This window comes from Eretmochelys imbricata, chromosome 11 (assembly GCF_965152235.1).
Source record: "Eretmochelys imbricata isolate rEreImb1 chromosome 11, rEreImb1.hap1, whole genome shotgun sequence".
Taxonomy (NCBI): Eukaryota; Metazoa; Chordata; order Testudines; family Cheloniidae; genus Eretmochelys; species Eretmochelys imbricata.
In genome coordinates, this window is record NC_135582.1 from 47,988,522 (window position 1) to 48,013,742 (window position 25,221).

General features: G+C 41.5%; 1 protein-coding gene across 4 annotated transcripts in view; it reads right to left on the minus strand.

The window, feature by feature from the left end:
• Positions 1-22,754, minus strand: part of NCKAP1 (NCK associated protein 1) — a 114,321-nt gene extending 91,567 nt beyond the window's left edge. For 3 of the 4 annotated variants that reach the window (XM_077829461.1, XM_077829460.1, XM_077829463.1), the window contains exon 1: positions 22,538-22,754. In XM_077829461.1, the coding sequence (XP_077685587.1) occupies positions 22,538-22,645 (108 nt within the window). In that variant the 5' untranslated portion in view covers positions 22,646-22,754. Of the gene's footprint in view, positions 1-2,158; positions 2,201-22,537 lie in introns of those variants that run through there. The other variant, XM_077829462.1, reaches the window with a different exon arrangement.
• Between the last annotated feature and the right edge of the window lie 2,467 nt (positions 22,755-25,221).

Consider the following 25,221-nt stretch of genomic DNA (forward strand, 5'->3'; position numbering starts at 1 on the left):
TTTAGGATTCAAAACCTGAGAGGTTGTCATGGGTTCATCTGCATCTCTATGTAAAACCATCTCAGTTTAATTTATGAGTTCTACTTTCAATCATTTCACATACATATTCTTTTTTTGTCTGAAGAGAGGGCCAGAGACTAAGGGCAGGTTTTCACTACCCACCAGATCGGTGCGTAGTGATCGATCCCTGAATGCGCTCCCCGTCGACTCTGGAACTCCAGCTCCCGAGAGACGGAAGTGGAGTCGACAGGGGAGCGGCAGCTGTCGACTCGCAGCCGTCCTCACGGCCAGGTAAGTCGACCTAAGATATGCAACTTCAGTTTCGTTATTCGCATAGCTGAAGTTGCATATCTTAAGTCAACCCACGCCCCCCAGCATAGACCAGGGCTAAGAGCCTTTTCTTCAGCTAGCGACCGAGATCTCCAATCCAAAGTTACAAAATACACAATACTAATATCAATTTTAAATTTAATAGATTCTGTAGAAAAAAATGTGTAGTCCTTTTACTCAGTGCTGTAACCTGAAAGTAACCTCAAAATTTCTCCCTATGCATACACTGCAGCTTAATCACATAATTTAGTGCCTGAACCAAAGCCCACCTAAAGCCAATTTCAAAACTCCCATTTACACCAATGGGCTTTGGATCTTACCATTAGCCTTTAAAAAATTCTTGTTGAAACCTTGAGGCAGAGGAGGGTAAATACCATTTTGTAATCCTGCTAGCAAGTATTTATTTGTTGATTCATCATCAAAATATATGAATTGTAAGCTTTTTTGGAAACATGTTGTTTAGAATTTTCAATATTTAATCTGTGGTTAGATACTCAAAAGAACTTTTCAAACCTGAGTGATTCCTTTGAAGACTAACAACAACTTTTTTTAAAGGGCTTCAATTTCAAAGTTTTCCACATTTTCTTTCCAGAAGCTTGCCTTCACTTTCTGAAGAGAGGTACATGGGGTGCTTTGGTGAGGATGAGACACAATCTGTGATGTTCAGAAGAGGGTAGAACATAGCAGCTTTGAGAGCATTTCAACTACATCACTTGCTTGCTGAACACTTCAATGGGTAACAAGATATTTTATTCCTTACCTACCTTTTCCAATATTCCAGGGATCCGCCTGAAAGTCCACCTAAGAGCCCCAGCAGTTGATTTGGAGGTAGGAGACTGGCTGATGTGACTACTCCTTTGGCAGCTGCATAGCAGCCTAACAGCAGGTCCATCAACACTTAGCTGGCTGAGGGCCCATCTAGTGTCTGTACCAGCAGCACTTCCTCAGAAGCCCACCGGAAGGAAAGGGGAGGTATCAGAGAAGATTTCTAGGCCAGCTGGTGGGGAAGCAGCTCTTATTTTTGGTGAAAAGTAACAGCAGATGCATTGGCCAGAAATATTGGCTAAGAAGGGATCGATACCAGCCAACAGTTCAGCCTAGACAGCCTCTACATATCAGTGAAATTAGCATGTATGTAAACTCCACTGATACTGCAGCTCACACACAAGTTGTGGGGACTGTGTATTGAGTCAGAAGATGCACTAGCTTCTTTACTAGTGCCTCCTTCCCCACAGAGTTAGGGCTTTCAGGAAGCTTACAGGGAGAGCTGACTTTTCCTGTCCACAAGAACAAACTGTTCTTAACCAGGGCATTCCCAGGTTCACCAGCCTCCCTGAGCTAGAGTCCTCGGATGAGGTAGCATGGTGAATATCTTATTACTCCCAGCACTGTTCCAGCAAGCAGTAATGTAAGATGTAAAGCTATCTTTAAGTTACTCAGGGCTTGTTCTACATTTCACAGATTCTTGCTCCGAAGTCCTCACCACTCACTGAGGCATCCCCAAAGACCTGGTTTCAATCAGGAGGAACCGGAAACAAGTTTAGTTTCTTGAAAGAAAACAGAGATACAAAGCTTCAATTAAAAAAAAAAATTGTACTAGCAGAGTGTTGGACTACACAGATTTAGCAAGTGATTTTTGGAGAGTAGCCACATTTTAGAAGATCATATGAAAGCAGACAAAAATATGGAATCTCTAAGCAGGCTTCCACAATGCGTCTAGATTGATGGTGTCCTGTGTGTCACTTTAAGCTAAATACCGTCCACTAGCATCAAGTTCACTACTGTCAGTTTTAATTTAAACACTACTTTCACATATACTATTTCTTACTCTTATAGTGAGAAAAACAGGTACCATTTTCTTCTAATATGAGACAGGTTTGAGTCATTAAGCTTTCATACTGAAAACTGAGTTCTATGCGAAGCTTTACAGCGAGACCTCAACCTGCAAAGAAAGAGGCCTGAAAACACAAAACTTCTGACTACTTTTCCCAAATCATCATAAAACTGAATTGTCTTCAAGATTAGAGCACCAATTCAACATTCCAGAACTTATGTTTACCTATGTTAACCCATATGATTAGGTGACCAGTACTGTCATTGATAAGATCTGCAAGATGAATATGGAGATACAGATGCCCAATTAAGTCAAGTTTTGTTTAACAATACATCCAGAAGATATAAAAAGTAACCAATATTGTAATATCTCGGATTCATATATTTCTAAAACTGAAGCTTTTATTTAGACCGAATCAAAGACTAATGTTCACCCGTTCAAGGAAATACAATGCACCAGACTAAAGGAGTGTGTCAATGCTTAAAGCATCAGGATCCTTCTCCCTTTATCATATACTTTTCCTTCCTTTCTCCCATGCATCATGGTCATTGCTCAGTAACTGATCTACTAATGCCGCTTCCTTCTTTCATTCAGAAATGTTTTACACAGGACAACACAATGACCACCACTCTTCCCCTGGGTGAAAGCAACGTATCTGCACAATTCCCAGACCCCCTGTTGGCAGATGGAGCAAGGAACCAAGCTTGGTTACCAGGCCAGCCACTACTGCACGAACACATCTTTCATCCATTTGTGTGACACCACATGCAACTTCATTTCTGTACCCTTCCCACACTAGACCTCTTGTCACACTCCCAGAATTGTCAAAGTTCTGCACCCATGCAGCTCATGCCCAGAACATTCACTCCACTATCCAGGAAAAAAACAGTGAAACTGAGCAGTCCTATGCTAGTGTCCCCGGCTGGTGCTACTGTCAGTAGCAGAAGTAACAGTAGAATATTAACTGGATGGGGTAGTAAAAAGAGCAAAGACAGGGATGATGAAAGCAGCACTCAGAATAAAAGTCCAAGTAAATGGTGGGTATTGTTTGTTGGCTAATACAAGTGCAGTGTTAAGAATCAATCATAGAATATCAGGGTTGGAAGGGACCCCAGAAGGTCATCTAGTCCAACCCAAACAAACTTAACACCTCTTTTCCCCACTGCAGCAACCAGGGACACTATGGTGCAGCGTATGCCCAGTCTGAGGACACTTTGCACTCTAGCAATCACCTTAGGTGAACTAAAGAAGCAACATTAATGGATTTCAGTAGGAGTAAGGTTTAGTCTGCCTAAAGGTAACCACAAACACAAACACCACACAGCCATCTATTCTCCCCTTAACACCTCAAAAGAGGGAAACCAAAAGCAAGAGAAGAAAGGTTATGAGAGGGAGAAAAACAACTGGAGTAAAGGAAAAGTGAAAAAAAGTGAATACCAATTTTAGAGGAAGAGGAAGATTTTTTAGATACCAGTCAAATCAAAGTTGGATGTAAAATTTTTCAATCACCCATTTGACTGTATGGTGCTGAGAGTAGAGTCCAATAAAAATTAAACATTTTGCTCTTAAATCAAAAGCACTTGATCTTTTTAAAGATTCAGTGTCTTTAGATGCTCTTCAGCAAGCTGGGGGTCAGAAGCCCTCAGGGGGTTGTCAGGTTATTCAATGGGGGGGAAGGGGTTGCGAGCTGTCAGCCTCCACCCCAAACCCCGCTTTGCAGCCAGCATTTATAATGGTGTTAAATAGATTCAAAAGTGTTTTTAATTTATGAAGGGGGGGGATCGCACTCAGAGGCTTGCTATGTGAAAGGGATCACCAGTACAAAAGTTTGAGAACCACTGCTCTTCAGGCTTGATACCTGGCTAGATGCAGATGCCCCATTCTTAACTAAGTGCAATGCAATGGTGACTTTTCAGCACTTCCAAAAAATCAAATCAAGACCTTAAAAAAATATATATTACAACTAAAGCAGCATTCCTGGAATACATCATTCAGAAGCTATGGGCTTCCAGCTGCTTCAGAGCTGGAATACTATGCTCAAGGAATCTTCAGCAAGTCATTTCCAAATTCTCTTTTATGCTACTTGCTGTAACATAACTATGCTGGGAAAGATGATGCAACACAAGCATCAAGGCCAATACATAGAATTGCTATTTTAGAAATAAAGTCTCATTAAAATAACATAGATACTAGATTCCTATTAAGTTTCAGAGAAGGGTGGAATTGATTTAAATCATGATTTAAATCACTAGCCAGGAAGACTTGAACTAATCATGGATTTCTACATAAAAGTGCATTCTTGTTGGTTGTTATAATACATATTCTTCACAACTCAGACATAGATGTAAGTTTCATTTTTAGAAGGTACATACTATACATTTTTGAAGTGATTTATTTAGAAAACTTTTCTGGTTAGTTTTACAGCTATATCAGAAAATGAATGATTGTTTGGTTATTTCATTTACCAAAGGTAATTGAAGCAGATATTTACGAAGTCACTGGGAGGTGAACTATCTCCAATTCAACAGGCTAATCATTAATATTTGGAGGATTTACTTGCCATGGCTTATTAGGAGGAGAATTTTTTGAAATTTTGCACTTTTAGAGAGGTAAGGGATTGACTCGGACACAAATTTGCAGAGGGACAATAGGGTTGAGGTCTGTTATTTCTCACCTCTATATATTATTTATTTAAAAACATTTTTACTGTTAACAAGCATGTTATCTCTGAAGACAAATCCAGTTTGAGAACTGCAAAACTAAGCATCTCTGATGATATCTTCTAGACTGAGCACTGAGTCCTATTGGGTAGATAGAAATATTAACCTAAATAATCTATACAGAAGCCCCTGGAAACCCATAAGATTGGTCCCTAATCCATGAACTATTGCAACTCATTTACAACACTTTTCTTAAATATTACATGAATATATTGTCTCATACTACAGAATTGAAATTTATAATCTCTGTTCCATGATGAGAGATATCTTTGAGCTATAATGTATCTTAATTAGAACTATCTTTAGATAGTTTTTTTTCCTTAAAAAGCATTTTATAAAAAAAGTGGGTTTTTTTTTTTTTTTAAAATCATTGATTTTTATCCATCGTTACAGCACATTTGTTTCCTCAGCAATCGATACTAGGATGGTAGTTTGCCACACTTTGTGTTCTCACTTAAGATGAAGATTTTTCCCCATGATCAAATAACATCACAACCAACTCTGGAACAGAGTCAAAAATTATATCAAAGAACCATAGGATTTCAGTTGCTACATTTTCATTCCTAGTTAATGTGTGCTTTTAAAAGCAAAAGCAGATAATTTTAGTTTGATGTCAGACAGTCTGAACAAGTGCTACATAAGCACAAATTGTCAAATGGAGTTTAATTTGGTGAATAAAGAGACACCATCAAGTCAAGTATTTTTAAAATGTGTTTCCTTATTTGTTAAGAAAAGCTTAGACAGTTTTGAACAAAGAACTTACTTTACTCCATGCTACTTGATTCCTTTTTATTACTATATCTCAGTTTGGATAAGGAAAACAAACAAGGCAGTTTCACTTCCTGGTTCACATGCACTAGGACAATACTGCAATATTTGGGTAGCAACATTTGCAAGGAAATGTCTGTTAAAACTCTTAAGTTGTGGAAACTGCTATATTTTTAAAAAGTAGTACTTTCTAGAGGGTGAAATAAAATCCAACGCGATTGATTTTGAAGCAAAATACTCCAATAATTTGGAGAGAGAGAGAGAGAGCGCGCACGATATCCAGGGAGAGGCTCCTTTGTCTGGAATAATTACACCATTACAGTAAGAGTTAATTTAGTTACAGCAAAAAACAAAACCTAACATATTTTACTCTACTGAAAAGATCAACTAAATTACTGTGTGTGGCCATACAGGTCACACAATAAGGTCATCATCAGACAGGATCAAAGCAGCTCACATATACAAGACACCATCAGTCTTTAAGACATGGCAACATAGTCTAGTGGATCGAGTACTGAATTGGAAACATGGTCTATTCCTGTTTTATGTTGCTGACCTGCATACATGTCAAGTCTCATTCACTGGGTGGGAGACTCACTCATTAGCATGTTAACTCTCACACACACCTTCTTAAGACTCTCTCACTCATTTTGAGTAAATATATAAAGATAAAAAATATTTTTACTCAGGTGCTGAAAGAGATAATACATCTGGGGCCTCAGACATGGAGCTTAGAGCTTGGAAAGCAGCTTGTGTACTGCGGTAAGCATGGAGACTACCAGCCTGTGTTCTATATGCCGCAAGAGGAGACAGGAGGCTACGAAGTGTGTGTGTGTGTATTTTTTTTTACCTGATGGTCAAAAAAATATGAGTTCATCCAAAAACCAAGCAGGACTTGATCGAAAGTTTACAGGTTCTGCAAAATACAGTTCAAAATTTAAATCACAGTGGACAAATCAGGGTGCATTTGATTTAAATCAAATTGATTTAAATCACGAGTCAAGAAAACTCGATTTAATCATGGATTTCTACATAAAAGTGAATTCTTGTTGGTTGTTATAACCTTAATACATATTAGTCACAACTCAGAGATAGATGTAGATTTCATTTTTAGACGATACACACTATACATTACTATACTATACATATACTATACAACCCTGGACAGAAATGGGAACTTGAGGGAAAAAAAAGCCTTGCCTGCTGCCGGGACAATGGCCTTGAATTTGTCCCAGGGTGGATAAAAATCAATGGTTTTTTTAAAAAATTTCCATTTAATTACTTTATTTTTACAGTCATTTAATTTTAATTAATTTAATTAGTTTATTTTGGATTCTGATTATTTAAGTTTTGCTGTAAATGTGATATGAGCAATCATATACAAACCAAATATTTGTACTGTAGAGTGTTTTTCAAATGGATGATTATGACAAGGCGATAGGCAAAATAAACATATTGTTGTATTGATAAAAGTTTTCTTTTTTTGTTAGGTTTATATAAAAACAGTTTATTTTTGAATATTTCGCTTGTTCTGTCCACTGACTCCGTCTAAACCAAGGGTTAACAACTCTGGTCCCCAGGAATCTCCAACCATCCAGGTTTTTATTCCATTCAACAAATAATTGTTCTTATGAAAATCCGCTGGTTTGCACTGCTTATAGAATCTTCACATGCCCTAGACAAGTGGTCCCCAAACTTTTTACCTCACGCCCTCCTTGCCTCTGTCCACACACCCCTTCCTGAGACGAGGCTGGGAGCAGGGCCACGGCTCCAGGAGGCAGGGGGACGCGGACAAGGGTAAGGGGGCTGAGGCTGGGGCCTTGGGCTGGCAGCCAGGGCCCCAGGGCCAGGAGTGGAGCTGGGCGGTGCTCCGTGGCGCTCCCTCCCAACCCCGCAATGGGGGCTAACCTAAGCCCCAGCCACACACCCACAGTGTTCCTCCAGGGCCCCCCCCAGGTGGGCGCACCGCACAGTCTGACCTAATTTAATACTAATCAGGACATTTAAGTGTTTCATATGCAATATTAAACAGCGTACATTTTAAACAAACTATTAAATACTGGTTGGACTGAAAACCTGGACTACTGGATGCCGCCAATGACCAAAGATGAGAGTCCTTGTCTTAAGCAATCATCTAACACATGACCTGGAAAGTCTCACCCTTTGGCCTTGAATCTCACTCTTTGGGGCTTTAAATCTCACTCTTAAGGACAGCCAACCCTTGGCATCTCTGGATCTGCTGCATGACCCTGAGCAGGCCATTTGCCTTCTCTGAATCTCTCTCCCCCTCTTCCCCGCCTTGCTAATTTAGATTGTAAATGTAAGCTTCTCAGGGCACAGCCCAATTCTTAATATATGTTTGTTCAGTCTCTAGCACAGAGTTTCAATCTAGGTTGGAGCCTTTAGGGCAGGGGTGGGCAAACTTTTTGGCCCAAGGGCCACATCTGGGTATGGAAATTGTATGGCAGGCCACGAATGATCACAAATTTGGGGGCCGGGGTGTTGGAGGGAAGGCGGGCTCTGGAGTGGGGCCAGAAATGAGGAGTTCAGAGTGCAGGAGGGGGCTCTGGGCTGGGGCAGAGGGTTGGAGGGGGGTGTGGGCTCCAGCTGGGGGTGTGGGGTGGGGCTGGGGATGAGGAGTTAGGGATGTAGGATGGTGCTCCAGGCTGGAACTGAGGGGTTTGGAGGGTGGGAGAGAGATCATGGCTGGGGCAGGGAGTTGGGGGCAGGGAGTTGGGGCCCAGGAGGGGGGCAGGCTCCAGGCAGTGCTTACCTCAAGCAGCTCCTGGAAACAGCAGCATGTCCCCCTCTGGCTCCTACGCAGAAGTGCGGCCAGGCTGTTCTGCACGTTGCCCCGTCCACAGGCGCTGCCCCTGCAGTTCCCATTGGCAGAGGTTCCTGGCCAACAGGAGCTGTGGGGGCTGTGCTTGGGCCGTGGGCAGCATGCAGAGACCCCTGGCAGCCCCTAAACGTAGGAGCCAGAAGGGGGACATGCTGCTACTTCTGAGAGCTGGGCGAAGCCACTGCATGTGCGGAGTGGGGCCAACCCCCAACCCCACTGCCCGGCTAGAGCTCCAGAGTGGGGCAAACCCCAGACCCTGCTCCCTGGCAGGAGCTTGAAGGCCGGATGAAAACATCTGAAGGGCTGGATGTGGCCCCAGGCTGTAGTTTGCCCACCCCTGCTCTGGGGACACCCTAACAAATAACATTTTACAATTAAAAATACTCAGTTTTGAAATATTCCAGAAAATTTGAGAAAATGCATAATTGTGAACAAGGAGATAAATGCATCGAGGATACATTAGAGCAAAGGTATAGCAAATTAATACTATGTTGTTTCTACAAGTTAGAAACACTTTTTTCCCCTACTACCCCTTTCTCCTCTTTTTGGATACCTTAGTCCAGCCCATTCCCCTTGCTCCAAATGATGCAGAAGGGAAATATCCCCAAAACAGGATCTTTGTATTAGTAATGAAGGTGCATATTTCAGTTGGCCAGAAGATAGTTGGCAATTACATCAGTATACACTCATGTTCATTATACTTCTATTCTCCAACAGAAACTACACATCTGTGAATGTTCCTGAACTAAAGGGTCATGCTTGGGAGCACAGCATGTTCTCACTCCTACATTAAGCCATCAAAAAAACATTCTTGCTTTACTTTCTGAATGCAATTTTAAAGGAAAATATTGTTATTGAATGTAGCTACACTGAGACCCAAAAAACTAAAATTATCTTTTGATCAGTTAGGTAATTATCTCATCTATATAAAGAAATCACAACAATGCATGAAATAATCTGCACTCCAAAATAATGAACTATACATACGTGATTGTATTTTTAGCAATAGCAGAATACTTGCCATCCACTGAGGCTGCCTTTATTAAAAAAAATAGTTTAAGAATTTTAACATAGCTTCAGTTGCTAAAGAAATCACTCGTGTAAGATAAACAGGAACTAAGCCCTATGTTTAAAAGTATGTAAAAATGGCATAAAACAAGAGAAATGGTTAATATGTGAAAGTAAACAATTGGACTGACACAGTATCACTCTGCACTTAGGATCTGTAGTCTGTGCCAGAACCAGTAGATTAACCACATATTGATTTAACCTTTAATCTAGTAATTGTTGAGAGAATTACAGAAGGGCTCCACTACCTTCTATTAAAAAAATACAGAACACAGAGTGTCAGACTGTTACACCTAAAACCGTGCATATCTTAAAATGAACATTTAAAAAACACAGCATTCAAAGCAGGACTTCTGAACATTTATACGGATTGCTCATAGACATCTAGGGCTAGAACCACAGAGAGATTTAGATGCTGCATCATTCAGTGTTGCAATACTTAACTTAAAGGAACCTTGTCACCCAGTGAAATCTGCAGCCCTGAGCTAGACTCCTAAGCTCCCAATACAACACCAGGGGAAGAGACAGGTGCCTAAGAAAGAAATCCACAAAAGCAAACATGCTGAGCAGGAAGCCACCTAAGCTAGTCAATAGGAAATGCCAAGAAGAGGGGTATGGCTAAGCCCCATTACTCAAAGGGAGTTAGGAGCTGAAGGCTGGGTCAGAGGGAAACACCTGTCTCGTCTTGGGATTCTCAGCCATGAATTCTCTCCTGGAGTTAGGCTCCAAAGACATTTTTAGTAAGAAATGCCAGAGAAGGAGATGGTCATGGAATCTCCTTTGTAACTTTTATCCCCATGGTAACTACTAGAGCACTCACCTATTATGAGAAAAACAGGTTCAATTCCCCCTTCGGCCTGATAGAAAGAACATATTTGAACTTGCGTCTCACCCCTCTCAGGACGCTCTACCCACTGGGCTATTGGGTATTCTGGGGCCGGTTTCAATCTCTCCTGTTGAAGCTGTTCCACTTCGTATAAATATTCACTGGATCAGAGAATGTGATGACTCTGAAAGCCCAGTGGTTAGGGCATTCAGCTGGAAAGTCAGTGACAGGATCCAGTCCACCTGCTCCAATGCATATTAAATTTATTTATACAGTGGAATGGCTTTAACAGGAGAGCTTAAGAAAGACCTGCTGCTCCAGAATACCAGATAGGCTACTGGTCAGGGCACTATCCTTTAAATTCCTTCTCCACATTAGGCAGAGGGGAACAGAAGCAGAGTGACTGCTTTGACCACTGGAGTAAAAGTTTTGGGGGACCTGACCAACACACCCTTCTCCTGTTTTGGGTGGGTTTAGGAGTGTTCAGATCACATGTACCAGATCAGGACACACAGGTGAGGCAGATGCCGAGAATGTCTTGTTTGAGGATCCCGCTAGGGTTTAGGCATGAGCTATGTACCCAAGCACCTAGACCAAGGCAACTGTGTGCACGCTCAATGGCAAAGCTCAGGTACCTAGGGAACTTTAATGGTGGAAATGTAGGTGCAAAGGGACTCTTGGTGTCCACGGTTAGGCAGCAGCTGAGAAGTGGTTTTCAGGACCTCAGTGCCACCTAAATATTGGACTTTAGCACTTAAGTGGATCTAGCTCTTAGTATTCTTCCTCTACTGACTGCTCCGTACACAAGGATGCTCACAATCCAAAACACAGCCAGATGGTCATATTTCTTGACTACCAGTCTTATAGTTTTCCTTTAAATAAATATGTTGAGGCCAAGCATCCAGGTAAAATCAACTTTATACAAAAATATCAGTTAAATGCATATGCCAAATGCCAAACAAACTAAGGGCTGAAAAAGCGATAATCTTACAATTGCCCTGCAAAATTCTCCACCCCCCCCTTGAGAGAGAGGCTGAATAAATCAGTAACTTCTTCAAGGGGCAACGGCTGTGCTCAGTTACATCACTGAACCCACTGAAACCAATGGGAGTAAGAGCATATGACTAAGCATAGAAAAATTTTGCTCTAGAAAGTTAGTTACTACACAGTGGACATATTCTACCCTTGATCTTTGTGGAATCAATCTTCTCTATTATAAAACTGGTTTAAATTACTTCAATGGGAGCTGCAGTTCATCAATACCTCTCAGGTTCACGCTCATTATCAGTAGGATATGTGCTGTGAAGTGAGGATAATTATTCATCTGGCCCATGGACAACAATTAAAAGTGGAAAGCAGCCTTCTTCACAGAGCAAGTATAACATCCAAATTCAAATAAAAAACATACTGGTAAATCCAGATTATTCAAAATTCTAGGATAGCCTAAGGCTTTGGAAATTTGGATAATTGGGATAAATGATAGCTATGATTAAATAAATATGGTAAGAAAGAGGGAAGTAGGTGATAAACAAGACTTAGGCTCTATGAAACTTCATGGAGGTGTCCTGGTGTAAATGAACAACCTTTGGAAAAAGTGGTTCTATAACAGCTGACATGCAGATTACTAAATACCTATGGACTCTACCTAGGAAGACAGAACTGCCCACAGAGTCAAAAGCTACACTGACAAAGAATGAGCAATGAGCAGAAAGGAAGACTCATCAGATGGACAACTGCAGTTTGTGACTGTAGTGAAAGCCAGACTGGGAATTCATCGAAACAATTAGTGAGAGACATGACCAGAGGAGTTAGTGTCTCCAGCATTTATAAGAATATAAGAAGGGCCATACTGGGTCAGACCAAAGGTCCATCTGGCCCAGCATCCTGTCTTCCAACAGTGGCCAATGCCAGGTGCCCCAGAGGGAATGAACAGAACAGGGAATCATCAAGTGATCATCCCCAGCTTCTGGCAAACAGAGGCTAGAGACACCATTCATGCCCATCCTGACTAATAGCCATTGATGGACCTATCCTCCATGAATTTATCTAGTTCTTTTTTGAACCCTGTTATAGTCTTGGCCTTCATAACATCCTCTGGCAAGGAGTTCCACAAGTTGACTGAGTTGTGTGAAGAAATACTTCCTTTTTGTTTTAAACTTGCTGCCTATTAATTTCATTTGGTGACCCCTAGTTCTTGTTATGAGGAAGAGGAAATAACACTTCCTTATTTACTTTCTCCACACCAATCATGATTTTACAGACCTATCATATCCCCCCCCGTCGTCTCTTTTCCAAGCTGAAAATTCCCAGTCTTATTAATCTCTCCTCATAAAGAAGCTGTTCCATACCCCTAATAATTTTTGTTACCTTTTCCAATTCCAACATATCTTTTTTGAGATGGGGAAACAACATCTGCCCGCAGTATTTAAGATGTGGATGTACCATGGATTTATATGAGAAAGGGCAGGCTGGAAATAGGAAAATACTAAGATCATATGGAAAAATACAGGAAAACATAAAATGATCCAACACAGAAAAATTACATTAAGGTCTGGTTCTGCAAAGGTGGTACAGTATTGCAAAACATCCATATGGCTTTCCAAAATTTAGGGTATGTTTTTAGTAATTTGCATTAGATTTCTTTGACAATCCCCAAAATGTACAACTAATCTACACAATGCTAATTACAAGATACCCTAATAAGAGATGTAGAAACTCCTGAGCCATTGCATTCTGCTGTATGGCAAATTCATATGCCACACAAGAAAATCATGGGCAAGTGTTCTTACAGTGTGGGGCTTAAAATATGCAAAAAAGGTTCAGTCTAAAACTTTTTTAGGAACAGTAAGTTGCACTCTATGTATGAGTGGCCTGAAAGGGACCCATTTAATAGTTAGGCAAAAAGGTAATTCAGAGATAGAGTTACATCATCACCTCTGAATTTCCCTAGGTTTGTCAGTTACTTAACCTTTGTTTGTCATTTATTTGAAGCTAATTATCAGTTATTAATGTCTAATTTTGAAAAAACCCTGGAGTGGGGGAGAAAGGAGAGAAAAAACAGCAATTCCATTGAAAAGCTATACTGGAAGTTCAACATATAAAGAAACTCTTTACACTATAAATGAATAGATTAAGATTAAAAAGTGATTGCCTTAACATCTCTGGTGAAGGCTGCCACAGCTGACTCATTCTGTTAAATTTCCCATACTGTGTGGAAGTCTACAGTTTATTAATCAACAGGCTTGTTTACTGAAAAGTCGATGTGAATGAGGGCTTTCATACAAGAACTAAACAAGTTGCTGTGAAAAGTCATCTGTAGGATATGGACAAATTATTTCTCACAGTAAAGCTTTGAATGCTTTGATGCTTCTTAAGAGTTTTGACAAACTTTCTCCTACAATAGCACATGCTTAATTCTGTATCACAGAAGTTCCATGAGTTATTTGTATTGTGTACAATCAAAAGTTCCACCTAACCTACAAATACAACCATGCCAATGGACTCTGTTACACATTTTATCCCCTTCATCTAGTTAAAATTTTTAGCATGGACCAAACTCCTCCATTCTGTAACTGAATCAGGTACATAAGATAAAGCTTTGGTCTTCCTTAAGTCACTGAAGACCTTGCAACGAGGATAGGTGTCATCCATGTGACGAATTTTAATGTTTTAACAGTCTCAGACAGCCATATTTGTAGTGCAGACAGGTTCAACTGTTCAAAATATTTCCTGAATACAAATTAAATCTACTACCTGTCATTTCTGATGCAGGAACTGAAGTCCAACCTAATGTCTTCTAGGACTAGACCAAGACAGAGCATTTGTTTCCCAAGCAAAACTACTGACATCAATGGCACTTTTGTGTCAAGAATGGCTACAGAATCAGACACTTTACACTTAATTCTGAATCTAATACAGCACAACACAAAAACCTAATACAGTTTATATGGTTAGCTCTGAAAAGTTGTAATGTTAGTAAATATCAGAACTGATCAAATAGAAAAGGTTGATTCTACTAATTAAGTATGAGGGCAGTGTTACAGGTAATGAGAAGAAAAAACAGTGGGCTTAAATTGCCACAAAATTTCAACATCTTCATTTAAGTGACTTGTGATCTGCCTGAGAAGCAAAAAGGTTGTTAAAACTTTCTCTTTCGTTCGCAAACCACGGACCAGCTCTTTTGGGATGATTTTCAGTTTAACGTGTAAATCAAAAAAGGCGCACTAGCTTCTTCAGCTGCACCTGATCATCTTCTGAACATTCTTTTAAAATAACCTTATCCTTTACTGTGACTTAAATTAGTCACTTTTGTAGTATCACGTGACAGGCTGAATAACGAACTGGGTGTGGAAATGAACAAACAATCTGCAGTTTTGTAACAGGATCTCAAAGTTCTCCTCAATATTTCTAAAACCCATAGTTGATGCAGAATACTCAAATGAATCCTGAAGCACTGCTTGCTGTGGCCCTACCCCAGGTAAGCCACTCCTGCCCCCAGCCTGAGGGTTTGTCTACACTTATGGAGGATCGACACTGCGATGATCAATGCACCGGTGGTCGATTTAGCGGGTCTTTAGACTGGACTTTAGACTGGTCTTTAGACCCGCTAAATCAACCACCGATCACTCTCCCGTTGACTGCTGAACTCCACCTGATCAAGAAGAGTAACAGAAGTCAATGGGAGATCGTCTCCTGTCAACGTTGCGTAGCGTGGACCCTGTGGTAAGTAGATCTAAGCTACGTCCATTTGAGTTACGCTACTCACGTATCTCAAACTGTGTAGCTTAGGTAGACTTTTCCCTTTACCGTAGACAAGGTAGTCACTGCCCAAGGGTTGGGAAGGAATTTTCTGAAGGCAGTATTACAGCTGTCTTCTGTAGTATCTGTGTTGACTGAAACCCTTCCCCAGCCAGAACTGGGGATTTCAGGGACTCTGGCCTTATATCAAGTGTAAAGGGACTGGAGCAGAAATGAGAACCTCACCCACTGTCCCTATGGTGTTCCTTCTTAGAGACTATTCTTTCTTCAGCACCATTTATATGCCATATATTACTCATCTGAAAGAATATGTACCTGTAATTATGGCAAAAGTTAAATAAGTGAAAAAGCACTCAATTGACTTATGAGTAAGTGTTGGAAATTTGACAAGTGGTAATAAATCTGCTCATATAATTAAAAAACAAAGCTTTAACAACTCTGATTTTGAGATTTCAAAATGGAGGATGTCATTTACTACACAAGGCTTTAAGCTCTGATTTCACAGTAAGCTCTATATGGGATGTCCCTTTTCCTGCATGCTGCTCACTGTGGGATCAGGAGCCAAGCTGTCAATTTAGAAAGCTAAAAGTAGTCTTAAGTCAGAACTAATATGTAAAACACTCTGTTCTTTGGTGATCCTAAGGCTTAGTTTGGTTATGCTTTTCACATTCAATACTCCTATTAGGTAAATAAATTTTAATGCAATCCCGTTCTGCTAGTTTCGTACACTAAACTACATATCTAACTTTATCTTCCAAGATGGCCCCTACCAGCCTACAAGGAAATTTAACAGAAGTTAAGCCGATACCAATATTTTAACTCCTATGACTGATCAGTTGTAATAATTACGCCTACAAGTTTACTCCACTTGTGAGCCTAACTGGGAAAGTGGTTAAAGTTTATAAAGTGTCACAGTAACCTATAACAAATGTTGATGGGAAAAGGGGCAAAGCGAAGACAAAGACTAAATTAGTCTTAAAAAAAGAAGGCCTACTGATCTAACTCGAGGACTGAGTTAAGATCATGTCTGGTACATAGGAGAAGTGTGGGACCAGAACTCAATGAACCAAAATTGGTGTTTTGGAAATTAGGTGTAATTGGTGAACAAAACAAGGAGGGAATGGGCTATTCCAGTGGTTCTCAACCAGTGGTATGCATACCCCTGAGGGTATGCAGACGTCTTCCAGGAGGTACATCAACTCATCTAGATATTTGCCTAGTTTTACATCAGGCTACATAAAAAGCACTAGCGAAGTCAGTGCAAACTGAAAGTTCATATAATTTCTTGTTTATACGGCTCTATATACTATACATTGAAATGTAATTACAATATTTATATTCCAGTTGATTTATTTTAGAATATGGTAATCAGAAAGTGAACAATTTTTCAGTAATAGTGTGTTGTGACACTTATGCATATTTGTGTCTGATTTTGTAAGCAAGAAGTTTTTAAGTGAGGTGACACTTGGGGTACGCAAAACAAATCAGATTCCTGAAAGGGGTACAGTAGTCTGTAACGGTAAAGAGCCCCTGGGCTATTTCACCTACCACTCCCTTTTGGAGTCCTTAAAATAAAAGACTTTGGAGAAAAATTGGCTACAGCAACGCTGGCTGACAAAGACAAAAGAAGGGGAAGGAGGAAAGGTTCACCATCATGGCTGCCATTCCCATCATCTCCTGGAACCCCAAACCTTTTTTGCCCTACTCCCGAGAGATGTCCTGACCAGATGAGGCCAGAGAGAGGGACCATGATGACGTCTCCCCATTGCTACTTCCATCAGCTCAATCCCAACCACCACCTGGAATGGGAGTCTGTGTCACATATACCCCACCATGTGTCCTCCTCCTTTCCTACCTTATTTCATTTCTTTCCTATCTCTCTCCTTTTTTCTTCAATCTAATAGAGAGTCTGGTTACGCCAGCCAAGACTATATTTTGCAAAATTAATGTAAGCCTGTGACCAGAAAGGCAGCTAAAGGCAATGCCTTAACCAGACTATGTTAGTAAAACTTTGCCAGGTCTCAGAGTGGTGGTGAAGACCATGTGCTGTGCCTGTGTTTTTCCAGCAGCGAGGCTGCAAGTGAAAGTAACACCAGGGACAGAAATTTCATTTTATGTCTTTGCTGTTTTTTCTTTCCCCTTCTGTGTGGGTCTGTCATTTCAGACTTCAGCAATCACATCTCCATTTCATCTCAACTAACTTCTCTTTTCCCCAAAAAGGACAGCTACTACCATCTTCAATACCATGTAGTTGTCAAACAAGTGGGATTTCTTTCTTGAAAACTCTCTTAAGGTAAAGGGAACAAAGGATGTCATTAAAATGAGAACCCTGTTTAATACTTTACATTTTAAATGCTTTAACTTTTTTCTTCTTTTCCTGTATTTTTAATAAAAGGTTTAAGAGATTCTAAATGGTGTGTTTGCCATGTTACCAAACAGGATAAGGTCTCTGTATACCAAATGCCAAGCCTTGTTTAAAACTGTTTAATTTTGGAAAGTTACAAGGTCACGTTAAGACCTTTAACGCTGTGCCCATTTTTTCCTTCTAATTAAATACAACATCTTCTGACATCTTAAGAAGAATTTTGCAAATCCTGTGCACAGACATAGAAGTTGTACTTTGGAACTGGATATTAATAGCACAATGACAACAAACTCAATTAAAATATTAAAAACACTGATTTCTGATTCCTTATTTTTGGAGCATTATTCTGCGACCTTAACTTTATTATCTTGAACTGTTCTATTGATAGTATGTTGCTCTGACACTCATTAAAATCATTTATTCTAAAACCACAAGAACTTTAACACCAACACTGGATTCCATCATAGATTCCGGTCTTGGTTCAGTTAGCTATTCCAAGTGTTTAAATTCACCATAAAATCTTGTAGCAAATATGACCTGGCAACCACACACTTTAAAAAAAAACAACAACCTAAGTCTCTAGAAAGAAATACCCCCACTGAAAAGAATTGTTCCCGTGTCACTGCTACCTAGAAATGTAGGAGCATTGACAGAGAAATTTACAGTCTAATCAGTTTATCTTTGCTGCTCTTACCAGAGGCAAAGTCACAAGCAGAAAAGTGTTTGCTTGAGAAGTTTACTTGTGCTTTTTCAGGAACAGAGGTTGTGGGAGAGCACTAAACTGTGTTTGGTACTACAGAAAAGTTACTCACCTACAAGCACAATAGCTAAGGAAGTTCTGTGTGAAAAGCTGCAGCACCAGTATAATCCTTTGAGGAGCTGAGGAAAGAGCCAGGCTCAATTGACGGGAAGGAACAAGCGAAGAGAGAAAGTGTAGAGGCAGCACATCCAAATTCAGAACTAAGATTGGTCCCAATATCGAGAAGGGTTGGGACCACTGTGCAGACATTTGCGACCCTGCAGAAATCCACTCCTGGTACAGATCAGACATAAAACAGATGGTCCACTAGCAACACGCTAGCAGCATCTTACTCCAACATACACCACTTTACTAACCACTCTTCATACTGCCCATACCCTGTGCTCTCACCATAGGGGGGAAGTGAACCATTCACCGGGTACTCTTCCTTACTTCATTTCATTCTTGTCCCCAAATCACTGTTGCAAATCAGAATCCTGTGGGCAGTAGTGAAACCAATGAGAACCACATTAGTTTAGCTCTGTTGCTGGAGAGAACTATGAACAGAGGAAGATAGATCCTTTCAGTGCCACAAGATTGGAGGGAGTAGAGTAGCAGACACAGTGTCTTGGCAGCAGAGAAGGGGAAGAAAAATAGGGTAGTGGATCCCACAACCAGTGCTTCTGTGCAAACTCATTTAAGAGCATTAAGATTTCAAGATAAGTCTTCAATTAAACTTTTCACTCATGCACAGTATTAAAAAAAAAATAAGAACATTAGCATGAAAGATGAATGATAATCAAGTTTTGCGTAAAGCATATACTGTAGGTTACATCTAAAAACACTGAAGAACCTGTGACTTCCTTCATTTATTAAAGTTTGTGCTATTCAAGATAGACAATATCAGCTAAAGTTAAATTCAATGAATTCCAAACTACTATTTCAAAAAACAATGTAACGTCAGGAAGTTTCTGCAGACAGGAACTGAAGAGCAATCAACAATTTTAGGCAGAGGAAAAAAAAAAGGAGTTCAATGACATAAAAACTGAGATGTTTACAAGCAAAGATGAAGTACAAACTCAGTCTTTAACCATTCCTGATAACTTCTAAAATTACTTTGGAGCAAATATTTTGTTTAGTGCACGCACTTAAACAGGCAAGAAACTTCTTAACCATCCTTTGAACATCCTTATTCTCTAACCAATGATTACAGCAATTTTCAGTCTTATCACTTGATCTACTATCACTTCCTCTTATAAAAACCATCTTAACCATTTCCTTTAACCGCAGTACCACATAATGATTAGTAACTTGTAGTTATTTGAGTTCCCAATTCTCCTCTTGAATATTTAAAGGGAGTTTCAAAACTAAAAACACTAAGATTCTTTCCTCCTGAAGAGTTGTCTGAAAATTCAGCAAGTTTGAGCTTGGTTTCAGACACAGCCTCATCTTTGGGGAGAGGTCTGCAGTCACAAAGAGCTCAGGGCACGCACACTTCAAGCCCAAGATTCATGGGAAACTCTAGGTTCAACCTTACGGAAGCCCAACTCTTCAGCTCTGTGCCGGAACCCCTTCCCCTCTACAGTTCACTCAGACACCATGTTGCCATTGCCATTCAGTTACCACAATGATGAATCCTGTTTAAAATATAAATTAAAAAAAAAATGTAAGTAGAAAAACAAGCAGCTACATGAACTCCCACACAGATTTCTATCTGGGACTCTACCAGCTTTGCAGTGGAATACGCAACACAGAGCTGAACTACCTACATACACCTCCTAAACCATCTAATATTTGAACTTGGGCTATCTGCAGGCATGACTGGAGTCCTCTCCTCCCTAAAGGTGCATCAACCCTTGGAATTTTGGACACAATGGACAGTTAAGCACTTCTACCATCATGCCATCTGGAGCAGATACAACTTTAGAGCCTTGAAGGGCGAATACCATAACCCCAAAAGAGCCAAGCAGACCCAGTTACAGTGAGTCACTTTTGGTGACTAAAGCCAGATCTACCCTTAACACTTCCGTCTGCACAGATGTGTCAGTTTCAGGTTAATTTTTTTTTTAAGACAACATATGTATATGGGCAAAAGCCTTGACTTAACGCAGACAGTTATAGTAGCAAAGAGTGCTTTTACCTGTCTAATGTATTTCACTCCCAAACCAGCATAAGATATACTGTCAAAAAATTACTGCCAGTATAATTGTGTCTACACTAGGAGGGTTTTTTTTTTGCCAGTATACCTATACCTGTAAGCTCTTAGACTTCACAGAAGAGTATATAAGATAGATTTAATAAGTATCTTGAAGTTATTTTCCCTGAACACAAGGTTTCGCTATTTTACGATAACTTTATATTGTTATATTTATACTGCTATTAAACTGAAACAACAGAGAACATATCCGGTCACTTCCCAATACACGAAACTGCAAGCTAAGAGCACCTAATATATATATTTAGGCCTTGTCTGCACAAGAAATTTGCACCTGTTTAGACTGACTTAGTTAACACAGTGTAAACCTACTCCTAAATTGACAAGGTAAATAAATCCTAAATAAGCATGTCCAACACAGCCTTTTTGCACCAGTTTAACTAAATCAATTAAAAAAACAAAAACAAAAAAACAGCTTCAGCAAAATTGATATGTCTGCATTTAGACATGCCCTTAAATTCTCACATTACAAAACTATTAGAAAGCCACTGTGGCCCACTGTTAAGTTTTAATGTACTCAGTATAACTTCTGAAGTAAAAATGCTTCCTATAATGTAGAAGCTATCTGACAAGAAGTGTGTTGCAGCTCATAGTTTAACCAGGAATCACTCAGTTCAGTCACTCAATACCGGTTACATCCTTCAGGGTGATCTGTGGTTCTTTTTTCATGTATCAAATCAGAAGTATTTTTAAAACAATGAGTGCAAAATCGGAGTGTGCAGAATAGCTTGGGGAATTTGAGGCCTCAATCCTGCACACATCTGCACATCCTCAGAACATAAAAACTACATCATATGAAATGCAATCAAACTATGCCTTCTAGAATACACTAATTAGATAAAGCAGAATAAACAGAAGTCATAGTAAAATCTTAATTAACCAAAATTCACCCTTTCAATTGGATTCATTCGAAACCTGAAGTTCTACCTAGTGTCAGTATGTCATTGTTGAAGAAATTAAGATAACAAAAAGTTTAGAATAAGTCAACAAGAACTCAAGGTATCTAATAGCTGACTAAAAATGGTCACTAAACAGTCTATAAACAAAAAATCTTGCTTCAAAACAAGGTAAACTAAACTTGAGAAACCTTTCCGAAAAGGGAGTGGCCATTTTTCTCTACATAAATAATCATAACGTATGTTAACTTCATGCACCTCTGAACCATTTTCCTTTATAAAAAACACAATCTTCCTTCCTTTATTTTTCTAATAAAAGTAAAGCCAAAGTGGAGACTAGCTGTTACTAGTCTTTTAGCACCAAGGAGAACTCAAAACATCTGTTACCACTGAAACCAGCAGCAATCTTTCTAAGCAACCACCTGATCTGCCTCAAACTTGTTGAGATTAAAGTATATTACTTTTAATGAGACCTTTTCTCTTAGGTAGCAGGGAACCTTTGGCAGGTTGGGCTGGGAAGCTGACCCATACTCTCCCTGGTGTCGTGACTCACAAACAAAAAAACCCTGATAGGAAATGCCTGCTTTACACCCTGTTGGGCTCCTCCCAAGAAGTGCCGTGGTCAGACGGGAGACAGTCATTTCATTTCATGGAGCGGGCGGCTCGCTGCCCGCTTCCCTGGGGATTGTGGGTGGTCTCGCAAGCCTTTCCCCCCTTTGCACCTCCCGGGAGAGAAACACCCACCCCTGGACTCCCGAACCCCACAGTTCTGTCCGATCGGCCTCCATCCAGGCGGCGGCCCCGGGGATGCCTCCCCGCGGCGATCTCACCCCAATGCCGAGGCCGACGCCAGACGGGAAGTTTTCCCATCGCGGCTCCGCTTCCTTCGCGGGAAGCCCCGACCCCGCAGCCCCCGCCCAGCGCCGCGGGCCGAGCCTGTGCGGGGACCGGAGCTCTCGCCGCTCAGGAGAGCTCCACTGGGGAGAGGCTGCGCCCAGGGCCCCGCAGCTAGGCCGCGGCGGAGCCGCCAGGGTCCCGCCGCAGGAGCGGCGGCGGCCGGATCCGGCGCAGGAGGGAGGCCGCCAGGGCCCAGGAATGATCCGGGCGGCGGCGATTCCCCCCGCCGTCCCGCCCGGCTCCCCGCGCCGCGCCACCCCCGCCGCGGGGCCCCCGCACCTTCTTGATGTTGTAGAGCCGGGTGAGCATGCCGATGCCCCGGTCGTTGAGGATGGTCAGCTTCTCCGCCAGCTTCTGCTGACTGGGCTGCAGCACCGAGCGCGACATGCTGCCGCCGCCGCCGCCCCGCGCTCCCGGCCCCGCTCACAGCGCCTCCATCGCCCGCCGGCCCCCGCACCGCCCCTCCGCCCGGCCTCGCTCGCGGGCTCCGCTAGGCGTGGTGGCGGCGGCGGTTCTGCCCGCTGCCCACAGCCAGGCCGGGCTCTGCCCCCGCATCACATGACGCGCCTCTCTCTGCCGCCCCCTGTGGCCGCCGCTGGGAGACGCGGCCGCCTGGGCAGGGCGGGATTGGCTGGTCTCGCTTGGCCGGAGTCCGGCCCCGCCGTCCCGGTCCGGCCGGGCGCTCCACGGGCTCGGGATCAGGGGCCAGGCGGTGACACGCCGCTTCAGGGCGTCTATTGAATCGCCTCCAGGGCCGGATTAACTTTTTGTGGGCCCCCATGGGGAATGATTGTAAAAGACATGGGCTGTACATGGCACACAGCTGCACAGGTTTTATTTACAGGTTTAAATTGCAGATGGAGGTGGCTGCCATTAGGGTACCAGCAATGGTTGCCTTAGGGCAAAAAGAATACTCTCAAGTGCACATAAAATAAATTGCTAAAGGTTCCCTCCACGCCAGTGTTGCCCCCAGGGATTGAAATTGCGGGGAGGGGGGGGGGTTCAAAAATACTGGGAGGAGGAGGGAGGACCAATGAGGGGTGAGACCACTAGGGTGAAGGTGGGCTGTATGACACCATAGTAAAAACTGAAAAATGTTTCACAACCATTGTATTAGCTTTAACTCATGTTTTTAAATCATCACACAAAATTGGCTACAGGAGCCTACTAAAAAGCACTATATCTACACCCTTCTTGGTCTCTTGTTGTAATTTTGCTGTTAATGAATTTCTCAATTCTCAATGGGGGCTGCGGGAAGCGGCACGGGCCAAGGGATGTGCTGGCCGCCCTTCCTGCAGCCCCCATTGGCCTGGAGCGGTGAACCGCGGCCAGTGGGAACTGCGATCCGCCGAACCTGCGAATGTGGCAGGTAAACAAACCAACCCGGCCCACCAGGAGCTCTCCCTGAATAAGCAGCTGCCCTAGTTTGAGAACCACTGCCTTAATTAATCAACTTCTGAACTGAAGTCTTTGCTTCTTCCAGTATGTTTTCAGTGGATATCTCTCTGATTGATACAAGTGTAGCTTCCATTGCTGGACAGAGATCTACTACTGTTGTAGCTGATGCCTGGATAGCATTGTTTAGTGACCCAAGTGGTTTCAACAGTAGATTTACAAGAGAAAATGGTGATTGTCTTCTCTGAACTTAGTAACAAAAGTAGTCCAACAGCCTCACTACTTAGATCCATCCAATCTCAGTAGATACTTTCTAAAGCCAATAATAATGGTTGCAGTAATTTTAAGACAACAGCCAAGGATCACTCATGAGAAAGCCATAGGGTTTTCCCAGGTTGGACTAATTTGAACTTCAGTCCCAGTGTATCTTCTATATTTTACAAGAAGTTCAGTCCTTTTGGACTCTTGCTGAAAAGAGAGTATAATGAAGACAATACATTTATAGCTTTTTAAATGCCTTTTGAAGATTCTGCAGCTCGTACTAGTGCTAGTTGGCATAGATGGCCTTGCAGTGTGTATAGAAGAGATCAGAGTTACACTTTTCTCTGAGCAAAGCGTGTACTCCACTATGTCTTCCAGAGAAGTTTGCAGCTCCTTCAAATGCACAAGCAGCCATCTCTTTCAGGTTCAATTTGCAAGCATTAAACTCTTCTAAGATGTGGGTTGTCAGAGATGCAGCCAATGTGTCTTTTATAAACTGAACATCTAGAAATTCATCTACTGGCCTACCACTGACATCAAGATAACGTATGCAGTGACTTAATACTAGACACCCATTTGCATCGTTCATTCATCAGCTATGTGTGCACATTTTCCAAATGCGGTGAGAGAGTTCTTCACTTTTTCAACTGCTAAGTCTTTCACTGTTGCAAATGACAATGCACTTCACGTTGGCCTCCAGCTCGTAGCGTGTGGTATCTCTTGCTTAAAGAGAAAGTATAATGTGACAGCCATGTTTGTTTGAATAAACTGTCTTGTGTCTCCAGCATTTTTAACAGCCTTTTTAAGTACTTCTAAAATTGGCTTTGACAATGACTGGCTTATATGGCTTTCTGCATGTCAGTGCAGTCCGGAGGACTGGTGTTTCATATGGTTCGTCAGCATTGGCTTTGCTGATCAGTGTGGCAAACCAAGCTCATCCAGTTTTACTATATAAATCCATGGTATGCTAACATCTTGAATACTGCATGCAGTTCGGGTCGCCCTATCTCAAAAAAGATATATTGGAGTTGGAAAAGGTACAGAGAAGGGCAACTAAAATGATTAGGGATATGGAACAGCTTCCATATGAGGAGAGATTAAAAAAATTTGGACTTTTCAGCTTGGAAAAGAGAGGACTAAGATGGGATATGATAGAGGTCTATAAAATCTTAACTGGTATGGAGAAAGTGAATAAGCTTCTTCACATAACACAAGAACTAGGGGTCACCCAATAAAATTAATAGGCAGCAGGTTTAAAACAAACAAAAGGAAGTACTTCTTCACACAGCACACGCTCAACCTGTGGA